The following is a 12,738-nucleotide window of genomic DNA, read 5'->3' as shown; positions in this document are numbered from 1 at the left end:
GCAACCTTGCCACTGCCCGGGCTGCATGGGCATCGACCAGCGTGAAGTTTCCGTCACTTCCTGCCGGCTGTCACTGTCAAAGTCAATTGACGCCAGAAGAGGCGCTGCACGTCGTCGTCCATTTCCTATTTCTTTTACTTTGTGAATGGTGTCAGAGTAAGGTGAGTTTCGTACTGCTGGCGACAATTTTCCGGCAAAAAGTGTAATTTTGTGCAGGTTTTCCTGGGAAATCAGTTGATAATCTGGTGGTTAACGGTGCCCCGCTGCGGAACAGGTAAATGAGGTGACGGATTCGGTGAAATTCGGACGGATTTTGGACTTGGTAGTTTGCGGTGTAAACAGGCACATGTAAACTCTTTGGTTTCCGGAGGAGAGAAGTGTCACGAAAAACGTTCGGTGGTGAAATTCTGAACAAAAGTGAAGCTTTTTGGGGCTCTGTGAAGAATACGATGATGTGTTGGGGATCTTTTATAAAAAAGAACGTTTAATTTGATTGTGTTTCGCGAAAATCCCAGTCAATTTCGATTTTGTGAAGTTTCAGTTCAAATTGTTGATTCACTTTTGGCTTTCAATCGCGGTGAGTATAGTAATCCGTTCTTCAAACTGCAAAGAAAACATTCCAAGCCTTAGCATGACTTCTCGATTGGGTATCTTTTTTATTATAAGTGAAACACGTCGAATATTCAGAAGCAGATCCCCAAGAAACTAAAACTTTGTAGTGTCGTGTTAGATCTTTTTTGAAGCGAATCGATAAACATAAAAGTGCGTGCAGTTTAATTCAGTGCAAGGCGACAAGAAACTTGTTGGGACGATTCAAAGAAGGCAACTTGCCACACAGAGTTTATAGTTTCATTGCGGGGATCGAGCCTCTGAAGATTCGACCTGCTTCACTGTCCGGAATTGTAAATAATTGTTGAAACCCGTTCGATCCGTAATCGTGCAACCGTGGGGGAATGTTTTCTTGTTTGACTAACGATACATTGATTCTATTTTAGGTTCCTCCAGTCGTCGACACAAAGCAACGAACAGCGGAGCAAAAGTAAAGCATTTCTGTAAATCATAACCTCAAATTGGTAGAACCAAAAAGATCGTCTACCTGCGATTCGCGATTGTCAGGAACTCATCTTGACCGTAAGTAAACTCATGGGACACAAATTATTTTGTTTGAAGTGCAACGATAAAAGTGATGATTTGGACAAGTACAGAATTCCGTAAACAATACTGAAGTCGTTGTGTGAAGTACTATTCAAGATCTTCAGTCATCCCACAGTTATGAATCATCTAAGGATCACTGTCTGAAAGACAGTATGATTAGAAACCATAATTCTACAGAAAATAGTTATTTTCCTGATTATTTCAACGCAGAAGTGTCGATTTCGATAAAAATTTCAAAAGTTGTCCATCCCGCAAATGTGGATCAGTGAGAGAGGAAGACCTTATTATGAATCAAACGGACCCATATTATGGATCAGAACACTATAACAGCCATTGTTCGCATTTATGATAACATCCTAAAAGCCATTGGTAGTTAAGTGCGTAGCTCGTTGTTTCTGAATAAATGAATGTTTAACTTTGTCAATTACTTCAATTCAATATTCACCCATATGTTTGGGAACAACGAACTATACCAATGGCTTTCAGGGCGTGATAATAAATTATGCGAGGATTTAACTGTGTACCACGAAAAATACTCGCTCCGATAATCTTGAAAAGCTCTTGTAGATCGCAGTTATTTCAAGTCGTTTCGGTGTCTTCTGTGTGATAATTCCTTGCGCAATCAGGAATTAAAGGAGAAGACATCAAAACGCTCTGAAGTAATATTAGAGGATTCAAGATCGTCGTGGCGAGAACATTGGAGTCCTCTTATCTTCGTTTCAGAATAGTTGTGTTGTTCACACTGCCTTACAGTGGTTAATTTACGTTATTAGGAATTTTGTTGAAATCTTATTCCAAAATACAGAACAAAGCACACAAATATTATAATTTATTGTAAAGCTAATAGATCAGTAGTTAACGTAAGTTGAGTTGTATTTGTGTACTTGTAAATTTATGTATTTGACGAGGAATTTTGTGTTAGATGCAACACTGACCCAGCCACTAAGCTTAGTAATCTTGAAGAAAGTTATTAACTGGTTCACTGGATATGATACAACGCGCGGCTGTTGTACAGTTTCAAAAAATTGCGCATTTATCCCAATTTCCACGCGCTGAATGGTCCAGGAAAGGAACGACCGCGTTAGATGATACACCGCAATGTTATTTTCCATAAAAAAAATAAGAAAAGGAAACTAAACCGCGGTTAATTTACATTTCTTTAAGTTTTTTATGGTTATATCAAGCATGTGATCGATTTTGTCGATTCTCTCTAATATAGATGATAATATGCATCTTTGTTAGCTAGCTTTTTTTCACACCTGGACGCTAGGTCGTATTGCTGCCAAGCGTTCTAAGGTGCTTATTCGTATTACTTCAGTGTTATACAGCTCTCTTTAATTTTTCTGATATAGACTCCCACTGTTATGTGTTAATTTTACCTAGAAATTCAAGAAAGTTGAGGATTCCGTCAGAATCTTTTTCAGAGTTCTTTAGAAACTGTCCAGAATGTTGTCCCAACAGATTCTGTACGAATCTTGTTTGTACACAATTCTAACCAGAAATCAATCTTGCCCATGATTCGATGATAGTTATGTCCCGGAATCCTATTAAGAGATATTCCTATAACTTTTCGAGTATTCTATTCAAGTTTATGAGAGAAAGTCGCTCATCCAAGGGAATCCTTTTGTGAGTTATGTTAGATTCACGTTCTGAATTTCATGGATCCAGCCTTCGATTTAGTGGGATTGTGTGTGGATTGGAAGAGAAAAGGGTTTCTTGTAATTCTAATAAATTTAACTTAATGCATGAAAACGTATTTTTGTCGGTCAACTCAAATTTGATTGATGTGGAAAGCATTTCATGTTTTTACAAGAAAAATGCTTAGAATCTAGCTGCCTTGCTATTTTGGAGTTTAGTTTTTCTAAGTCCTTTATGAAATCAGGAAAATTTAGCTGAAAAATCCTAAAAAATAAAAAATCGGTCTGAAGTTCAATTTATACTTAGAAATTTGTATCCAATACTCTCGAATTTCGTTCTCTGCACTATCTTTAAGTGGGATACGTTTTAATTGGGCTCCCGTTAGTTGGGCTATACTGCCCATGAACACATAATTGTCCCATGTGCATAGGAAACCCAGCAAACATGGGACTGACATGCATTTATGGGCAGTATAGCCCACCTAAAACGGAGGCAAACGTCATATTTTGGCATAAGACGCAATTTGTCAATGTTGGTAGCTCTGTTTTTCTTTTGTTCTATGTTATTTGACAGCTCAAAACTCAGCCCGATTAGTGAAAGTCTTTCACTAATGGTGGTAAGCTCCATCAAAGTTAATACGCCAATCGCGTATTATCCTCGATTTTACTATGGTAAAATCGAGGATAATACGCGATTGGCGTATTAACTTCGATGGAGCTTACCACTATAAGTGGGCTACAGGATTAGTGCAACGAACGAAAGTTGACTGTATTACAACATTCCAAAAAGTTGAGAATCACTGAAGATCATTGTTTGCTGCTGTAGTGATTCTAAAACTTTTGGAAGGGGTTGGTATAGCACTTTTTCAAAGTTGCGACCCCCGATTGTAATGTGGGTTTCCCGGCTTGGTTTTAGTGACTTGGTTACTAAACAAGCAGTTTTCTCCTTAACGATCATAAAATCCAGAAATAATGAAAAAACGTTTGTTTATTTATATACCTAATTTATTGAGAAAAAATAACGTTCTTCTTGTTCGTGAATTGTTAGATTTTCGATAGAAAACTGCTTTTTTAGTTTTGGCCAATGATCGATTCTTATTAGAACCTTAATGGAATGACTTCAAAGTGTTGTTCTAAGTGTGGTAGTCTCTAAAATCTAAAAGGCGTTAGAATCGATTTAGTGGCGGCCTCGTTGATTAGAGCCATTGCAATGATGGCCCGAGATCAATCTTAGTTCAATGTGTTATGAAATTGTTGGTTACACGGATACCACACCTCCAGATATTATTCAGTTGGAATCCTTAAGGTGATTATAAAACGAAGCCAAACCTCAAATTTTCAAGAGCACAAGACTTGAAACACACAAACAGCGCTCAGCGTTGAAAATATATCCCATTGGTCACCACCAGCAAGCAAGCAATTTGATTGATTTTCAACGCGAACTGTTGTCAGATTATCTCGTCTTGTGCACTTGAAAATTCAAAGTTTGGCTTAGTTTCATAATCACCTTAAGAAATACTTCATAACATCACTAGTAGTTCTTTTGCTTATGGAGTTTTTTGAAAGATAACTCTAGGTTTTACTACAAGCCAAACCAAAAAATGGTGCTTTGGTTTTAGAATCACGTTTGAAATTGTGTAGATACAATTCGCGATGACTTCTTTTTAAATTCTGTAGCATATCAAGTTCTTCTGCTGAAAATGATCGTTTTAGACGCTAAATAAACCAATGTTATACAATGATTTCGTATCTTATCATCCCTTGGAACAAATCGACCAAATATGAAGGTGAAATAATGACGGAATACACGGAATGAGCACTCATCGTATTCCTGGGCAGAGAATTTGTTTATTATAGAGAAGCGCGAATTCTGAAACCAAAGGTTCCAATTGAACCGTCAAACGTGGTTCCAATCGAGCAAAATCAATGAGACTCAAAAAGATGTTATGCAAAAGAGACGATGGATGTGTGTTGGTGAAAAGCGATACGTAAGTGACGTCATTGATAAGCTTGGATAAGAAACCAACGACTGCGACTGACAAGATGACACTAAAATATTGTTTGAATGACCTCAATTATTAATAGTCATTGCAAATGTTGTTTATAAACAAAGTCAAAATCCTCTCCGCGCTTCTCTAGTATAATCATATTCTCTGTTCCTGGGGTGAATCAGCTTCGCCACCAAAGGGTTCATTCAAATATTACGTAACGCAATATTTGCTAATTTTGGACCCCCTCCCTCCCCCACGTAACAGCTTTTGTATGGACAAGTTTAAATTTTTGTATGGATCGTAACACTATTGTTGTGTTACGTAATATTTGAACAACCCCAAAGATGATAGGTTAGTTGTTAGTTCGAGATCACCATCTACAAATGTTTCGGCATCAGAAACTTCTTCGTATACGACATCTTCAATCACTTCATTTCTACAAGGGATTTCTTTAACAAGCGACGTTGGTTTCGCGACAAACAATTTCATAATATTATAACAATACATATTAAAACATCCCAGTTTTACCTGTGAAACAACATAAGGTTACGCTTCCTCCAATCCAATTTTGAATAGTGTCGAACAGCACGTCGTATTTCCAGCTAACCGATGTTGGTTCAATTTTTGACAAAAATCAAATAAAAATTAGCTCGTAAGGGTAATTCCACATTCTGAAACTAGAGTAAAAACATTATGATTTGCCAATATAAAAAAAAATCGAGTGTTCACTTGTCAAGATTGCGGCCGCTGCACGATCGGATAGATGAGTGATATCCAGTATTTTTTATATAAAATCCAAATTGCTCATACAGTTAACTCTCCCTTACTCGATATTCCATATCTCGATATCGAGTTAGAGAACCATAGTAAAAGTTACTTTTCATGGCTCGATGGTCCTTGGATCGCAGTTGCACTGGTTTTGTGTTCTGTAACTCGATACCTCCCTAACTCGAATATCGAGTTAGGGAGAGTTGACTGTATAAGATCATTATTTAAAATGCATTGGATCTTCATATTATCCCGTGGAGACAAACCAGCCTCCGGCTGAAAGTCTCGGTAATAAAGATAATAATAATAAGACTTCTTCTTTTTGGCGTTACGTCCCAACTGGGACAAAGTCTGCTTCTCAGATTAGTGTTCTTATGAGCACTTCCACAGTTATTAACTGAGAGCTCTCTTTGCCGATTGACCATTTTTGCATGTGTATATCGTGTGGCAGGTACGAAGATACTCTATGCCCTGGGAATCGAGAAAATTTCCCTTACGAAAAGATCCTCGACCAGCGGGATACGAACCCACGACCCTCAGCATGGTCATACTGAATAGCTGCGCGTTTACCGCTACGGCTATCTGGGCCCCCAATAATAATTCATATTATTCACATTAGACATCAATAAAATTAGTTAAATGAATATTTGGATGCAGGTATATTAATTTTTAGATAATTATAATCGGATTAGTTGGTTCGGTGTACTTTATTTAATTATTTGAGATTGCTTCAACAAATCCCTCATGGATTCTCCCAGAAAATGCTCTAAAAATTCTCAAGGAATTATTCTGGGTGATTTTTCCATTCTTTTCTTAAGTTAATACTCCAGGAATTGCTGAAGACATTCCTCCAGGATTATTCAATAAATTATCAAGGTTTGGTTTTTGTTTAGCCACGTGGTCTCTTGAAGTTCCTATGTTTGACACACTAATTCCCTACCAACCCTGGATTGCGTAATTGTCTTGCAACCCTTTCAAAAAGTACGTCATCAGTATAATTGAAACCAAAAAATTTGAAAATTTTGAAGATGAATATATTGCTAGAATCCTGAATGTGGGTTTTCCAAAGGATTTCCATTAGAAACCGTCTAAGATCTCACCAAAAGTCCTTGATGTTTGGTATAGTGTAAAATCTTTCGGAAATCATGTCTAGAATCTTGAGATTTGCTGGCGGTGACGTCGATCAATTTTTTTTCTGCTTCTCGGGATTACGCAACTTGGTGTTCTATAAACATTTCCACAGTTTTTAACTGAGAACTTTCTTTGCCATTTTCGCATTCGTATATCGTGAGGCAGGTACGATGATACGCTATGCCCAGGGAAGTCTAAGGAATTTCCATTACGCATAGATCGTAGACCGGCTGAGAATCGAACCCAAGCACCTTTACACATGACTTTGTTTTGAAGCCACGGATGTTACCATCAGGCTAAGGAACGCACCCTCTGAGAAGTAATTATTGCTCGTAGGACCCCTCAATACTGATTCAGAATCGTCCGACTAGGACGGTTATACATCCTTTCTTCGAGTTGATCAATTTTCCCCTTTTAGTAATGTTGAGTTCGCTAATTGTAGTGTATACCAGGCGAGCTCATATTGTGAACAATCGTAATAAGCATGATCCTAAAAACCATAGGGCGTATGTACCAGTGATAGAGGCAATAGTAACGGGAATAAAAAATCGCCAAAACATAACGGAAGTTAGTTTTTCATATCTGAATATATCATTCGAAAGGTATTCTATTCTATTTCACGTAAAAAATAATCTTAGAATGATAAAATCATTGAATTTTCTAAAAAAATAATTTCCTCCATTACTGGCACATGTTCCAGTAATAGTGGTATTTGCTAACTTGTGTTCCTATAATAGACCAATCCAGTTGCCTGCGTAGTAGTGCAATGTTGACAAAATTTTCTTTGTTTGCTGTGAGAACTGTCACAACATTGCTTTTGTTTGCTGTGAGAATCCAAATATAAACAGGATTGCTGCAAAACAACCACTTCCTTGTTGGCCTGCCGTTGACCGAAAGCTCAATGACGTCAAATAAACATCGATACGTTTTCATTCTGAGGAAATCGACTTGTGTAAGATTGATTGTGCGTTGGTGTTCGTGGCAGTTTGCTTGGGGACCTCTATAGTGGTTTACATTGATTTCCCATTGAGACTCACTATTATAGGGACGCCCCACTATACTGGTGCAAAGGAGCAAAAAAGTTTTGTTTTCTACTATTTTCTTACTGATATCCAAGATTTTTTTATACACATTCATATTATTTGACCAAGGGTCATGTTAGAAAAATACACATAAAAATATAAATTGCTTATAACACGCTTAAAACCGCACTACCACTATTATTGGGGCACACACTATCACTGGATCAGCCACCCTACTCATCTTGTCCAAATCATCAGTTCTATCGTATTCCAAACAAGATCTGTGAAACGCGTACATATATGTAACAATCCGGCCTGATCGAAGCTGGGGTCCTGGGAAACCCACCTTGACCCTAGTCAAATACGTGGCCTAGAGAAAAACACAACTTGTCGACGGTCATTGAACGCTCCACTCCAATGGCGTATCAATAACATGTGTGATGAGTTACAGATATCAAAATCAAAAGAAATGCTTAACGTTTGCTCCGATTGTCTAGGATCAGGATCAGAACGAAATCGTTGCTTTGTGTCCATCGCGGAGGAACCTCTGTATCCAAACCGGATCTCATTGAGCCCAACCCCCTAACCAATGCTTCTTCTATTGTAGCTCTGATCGGACCATCACACCACCGCCAGCAAAATGCCGCAGAACGAGTACATTGAGCGCCACATCAAGCTGCACGGCCGGCGGCTCGATTATGAGGAGCGCAAGCGGAAGCGTGAGGCCCGCGAGCCCAAGAAGCGCGCCGCCATGGCCCGCAAGCTGCGCGGCATCAAGGCCAAACTGTTCCAGAAGGAACGACGCAACGAGAAGATCCAGATGAAGAAGAAGATTCAAGCGCACGAGGAGAAGAAGGTCAAGAAGACCACCGAGAAGGTCGAAGATGGAGCGATCCCGGCGTATCTGCTGGATCGTGGCGTGCAGTCCAGTGCCAAGGTGCTGTCTAACATGATCAAGCAGAAGCGAAAGGAGAAGGCCGGCAAATGGGACGTACCGATTCCGAAGGTTCGCGCCCAGGCAGATTCTGAGGTGTTCAAAGTTATCCGCAGTGGTAAAACCAAGCGGAAAGCGTGGAAGCGAATGGTCACTAAGGTCACCTACGTCGGCGAGAACTTCACCCGAAAACCTCCGAAGTTTGAACGGTTTATCAGGCCGATGGCCCTGCGCTTCAACAAGGCACACGTTACACATCCGGAACTGAAGGCCACGTTCCACCTGCCGATCATCGGCGTCAAGAAGAACCCCTCCTCGCCCATGTACACCAGCCTGGGCGTCATCACCAAGGGTACTGTGATCGAAGTGAACATCTCCGAGCTGGGTTTGGTGACCCAGTCCGGTAAGGTCGTCTGGGGCAAGTACGCCCAGGTGACGAACAACCCGGAAAACGACGGATGTATTAACGCTGTGCTGTTAGTTTAGTGTGTGTGGGGGGAGAAGTCGCCCCTCTCTGACCTGATATATTTTCGTTCTCATCTTAAGTTAGCGTGTAAGGTTGCGTCGTATAGTTTTGTATGGAAGTGTAAAAATATATATAATTGCCAAGGACTGCATTACTTTGTAACAAGATATGGTCTTTTTATTGGGCGGGGTACGAGATTGTTCAGATGGACTGCAGCAGTGTGTAATTCGGTAAGTTTCGCTTTAATTTTGGTCATATAGGGATATTTAAAGTGTGTTTGAACCATTATTCAAGAAATGTATATTGGAAAAAAATGCATGAGGGTTTTAAAAGGCTTGGATCAAAATTAGCAATATTCTTTGCATTTTATACAATTCGTACTGTTAAAAACCCCTATACAAAAGTGAAACTTTGAGGTGGCAAGTAGTTAGGGATGGTACACAAATTATGTCACGCTAAATTTCAACTTTTTGGACCCCTCCCCCCCTTTGTCACGTTTTTTGTATGAGTCCTCCCAAAATTTTGTATGGCTTGTCACGCTTGGCTTGACACCCTCCCCCCATTAGAGCGTGACGTAATTTGTGCATGACCCCTTATTTATCGTATTATTTTAAATTCAATTTCGCATCCACAAAAATTCAGCAATAACCTGGCAGATCCAGTGAATTCCAAATCATGAATCTGTATCTTGAAGATTCCTGGGAATTCTTAACGAATTCCTGAGAATTTCTATCGGAATCTCACTCATTGCTGAGAGGCTTGGTCACTGATTTCGTGCAATTCCCTGAAAAGTATATATTTTCAATGCAAGATCTTCTTCTTTCTGGCGTTACGTCCCCACTGGGACAGAGCCTGCTTCTCAGCTTTTTTTGCATGCGTATATCATGTGGCAGGTACGAAGATACTCTATGCCCTGGGAAGTCGAGAAAATGTCCAACCCGAAAAGATCCTCGACCGGTGGGATTCGAACCCACGACCCTCAGCTTGGTCTTGCTGAATAACTGCGCGTTTACCGCTACGGCTATCTGGGCCCCTAGATCTTCAGAGTCAATTGTTCTTCCTTGCCATAGAATCCTAGTTCGAAATTCTGAAGGCTCCAAAGATTTACGCTTTTAGTCCACAGTTTCTTCAGGAATTTATTCTCAGATTCCTAGACCGAAAGCCTTAGGAATTCTTCTAGTGAAGTCTTCAACAATTGTTTTCTGAAATACTTTCAGAGATTTCTCTACAAATTTCCCACCAATTCTTCCAGGAGTTCATTCAAAAATTCATACAGTGATTTTACAATGCTTAAAAGATTTTCTTTAGGGTTTGTTCCAATACATCCAACACTTCCAGTAATATCCACAGAGATTACACTTAAAAATACCTATTCGAGGACTCTCGTAAGCGAATTTCCACTAATTCTTCCTCGTTATTTCCACTAATCATTCATTTATTACTCCTGTAGATTTTCCAAAGATTTCTACAGGAAATCTTCCAAAAATGCCCTCAAGTTTTTGCATAAATTCGGACTATCAATCTTAAATAAACTCGAAAATTGTCAGCTAACGCTACTTGTAGAATAAACCCAATAGTCCGGGTTTTTTTTTCTAAATGCTGGTTTGTTGTTGATAAGAAAAGTCATCGCCTTTCTCGATGCGTGGAAAATTTCTTCCAAGAAATGGTTAAGAAAATCACATTTCCTTGATTGCAGTACGCTATTGAGAAGAAATGCCATTTCAAATGGGGCTCTCTGTAGCAATTAAATCTCTCTTGACCCATTAAGTCAAGGAATTTCTGTACTTTTCTTGAGCGAAACAGCATACTTAAATTCGGACATGATTTTCAAATAAGTGAGATTATGACTTTCAAATAGATTAAATTTTGACAAAATTTTATGAAAATTTCTGAAAAAGATTTTCAGACGATATCTACAATTGTCATGCAATCTACGGCCAGATTAACAGGAAAGCAAATATCTATTTTTAATTTCTCCAAAAGATTTTTTCACATTTTGATAATTCTAAAATCTAAAAAAAAATGCTGCTCTAGAAAAATTTGGACCGCCATACCAGGGCCGTACCTACAATTTAATTTCATTGAAAGCATTTTCAGTCCTCAGCTGACTGATTCAAGCTTGTCTTTCAGTTGAAACTACTGCTTCGTTCCAAACCTTGCAAACCGACAAACCTTTCCTTTCATCACGGCAAGCGTAGTCTCCTTTTTTCGTGCTGCTTGTGCATCGCGCGTCATGAATGAATGTAGGGATTTTTATAAATTTTTGATAAATTTCAGCGGGATTTTGAGTATGCGAGATGATGAGATAGGGAGTCGGATCCAATTCTTGGCACTTTTGATTCACTTGGGCGGAGGGGTTTTTTGAAAGCTACTGTGTTTATATTTGGCCACAATATGCGTCGTACTAAATTGCTTCTTATTGCAAAGTTTCAGACAATTTGGCTGACAAAAACCCCTCATGCCAAAGTGAATCATGGAAGTGTCCAAGTAGCTCTGCACCCTACTTAACGGGATTCTAGAGATACTTAGCAAACTCCTAAGAATTTGATGTAGAATTGTATCAATTCTGAGTGGGATCTCTGAGATATTTGAGCTTTTTTCTCTGTGAATCCTGAAGCTTTTTCACGAACGTCAGGGTACATTTTACGGTATCTTGAGCGCAACTAACTTTTAATGATAAAATTTTATCGATAATTACGTAAACACATTTGGACGATGATTGATTACTGAGTACCGTAGCTCTACAATTCAAGAGTAAAGACTAAGTTTTAGTGCTTCGATGTTTTTTCGCCTCACCGTTGTCCAAACTACTTCTTCAACTTATTTCGAACTCCAGGTAGCTGCACAAAAAAAAAGATCAATCTTTTTTATATCCATTAATTAACCATCTCTCCCACACGATCACCAATTACAGGCATCAAGGATGCAGATCTTCGTTAAGACCCTGACGGGCAAGACCATCACCCTTGAGGTCGAACCGTCCGATACGATCGAGAATGTCAAGGCCAAAATCCAGGACAAGGAGGGAATCCCGCCAGATCAGCAGCGTTTGATCTTCGCCGGCAAGCAGCTGGAAGATGGCCGCACCCTGTCCGACTACAACATCCAGAAGGAGTCCACCCTCCACTTGGTGCTGCGCCTGCGCGGTGGTGCCAAGAAGCGCAAGAAGAAGAATTACTCCACCCCCAAGAAGATCAAGCACAAGAGGAAGAAGGTCAAACTCGCCGTCCTCAAGTACTACAAGGTTCGTTCTTCAATCTACACACATTCAAGGACCAATCTCTCTAACTCCCCACTATTATTGTTCTCATCCCTGCAGGTCGACGAAAACGGCAAGATCCACCGTCTGCGTCGTGAGTGCACCAGCGAGACCTGCGGTGCCGGAGTCTTCATGGCTGCCCACGAAGATCGTCACTACTGCGGCAAGTGCCACCTGACCCTGGTCTATTCCAAGCAGGAGGAAAAGTAAAAGATGGCTAGCCTGCGCCTCTCTCCGGGTGCTTTTTGCGTTTACTAAGTAGAAATGCCCGAAGGGATCTTCTTCTCTAATGTTTAAGGATTACGAAAATATAAATGGGGTTAAATCCACCTAATAAAAGCTTGATACGGTTTCACATTCCGTATTGACACCTAA

At 39.7% G+C, this 12,738-nt stretch overlaps 2 protein-coding genes across 7 annotated transcripts; both read left to right on the top strand.

The window, feature by feature from the left end:
- LOC5578156 (ubiquitin-40S ribosomal protein S27a) lies at nucleotides 1-12,738 on the top strand. Of its 3 annotated transcripts, none has more exons than XM_001663679.2 (3): nucleotides 1-161; nucleotides 12,019-12,348; nucleotides 12,424-12,738. In XM_001663679.2, exons 2-3 carry the CDS (start codon nucleotides 12,028-12,030, stop codon nucleotides 12,571-12,573), a joined length of 471 nt encoding a protein of 156 aa, XP_001663729.1. In that variant the 5' UTR covers nucleotides 1-161; nucleotides 12,019-12,027; the 3' UTR covers nucleotides 12,574-12,738. The 3 variants fall into 3 exon arrangements, with proteins under 3 accessions (XP_001663729.1, XP_021700404.1, XP_021700405.1); XM_021844712.1 differs by having other exon boundaries at nucleotides 133-274; XM_021844713.1 differs by lacking the exon at nucleotides 1-161 and adding an exon at nucleotides 9,202-9,334.
- On the top strand, nucleotides 72-12,738 carry LOC5578155 (ribosome biogenesis protein NSA2 homolog). 4 transcript variants are annotated; one of them, XR_002500472.1, is made up of 4 exons: nucleotides 72-161; nucleotides 8,312-9,334; nucleotides 12,019-12,348; nucleotides 12,424-12,738. XR_002500472.1 is itself a non-coding variant. In XM_021844709.1 (2 exons), exon 2 carries the CDS (start codon nucleotides 8,345-8,347, stop codon nucleotides 9,122-9,124), a length of 780 nt encoding a protein of 259 aa, XP_021700401.1. In that variant the 5' UTR covers nucleotides 150-274; nucleotides 8,312-8,344; the 3' UTR covers nucleotides 9,125-9,269. The 4 variants fall into 4 exon arrangements, 3 of the variants coding, with proteins under 3 accessions (XP_021700401.1, XP_021700403.1, XP_021700402.1); XM_021844709.1 differs by lacking the exons at nucleotides 12,019-12,348; nucleotides 12,424-12,738 and having other exon boundaries at nucleotides 150-274; nucleotides 8,312-9,269; XM_021844711.1 differs by lacking the exons at nucleotides 72-161; nucleotides 12,019-12,348; nucleotides 12,424-12,738 and adding an exon at nucleotides 273-577 and having other exon boundaries at nucleotides 8,312-9,269.

This window comes from Aedes aegypti, chromosome 2, assembly GCF_002204515.2.
Source record: "Aedes aegypti strain LVP_AGWG chromosome 2, AaegL5.0 Primary Assembly, whole genome shotgun sequence".
Classification (NCBI taxonomy): Eukaryota; Metazoa; Arthropoda; class Insecta; order Diptera; family Culicidae; genus Aedes; species Aedes aegypti.
The sequence above is the reverse complement of the archived record's forward strand: the minus strand, read 5'-3'. Positions and strand labels throughout refer to the sequence as shown.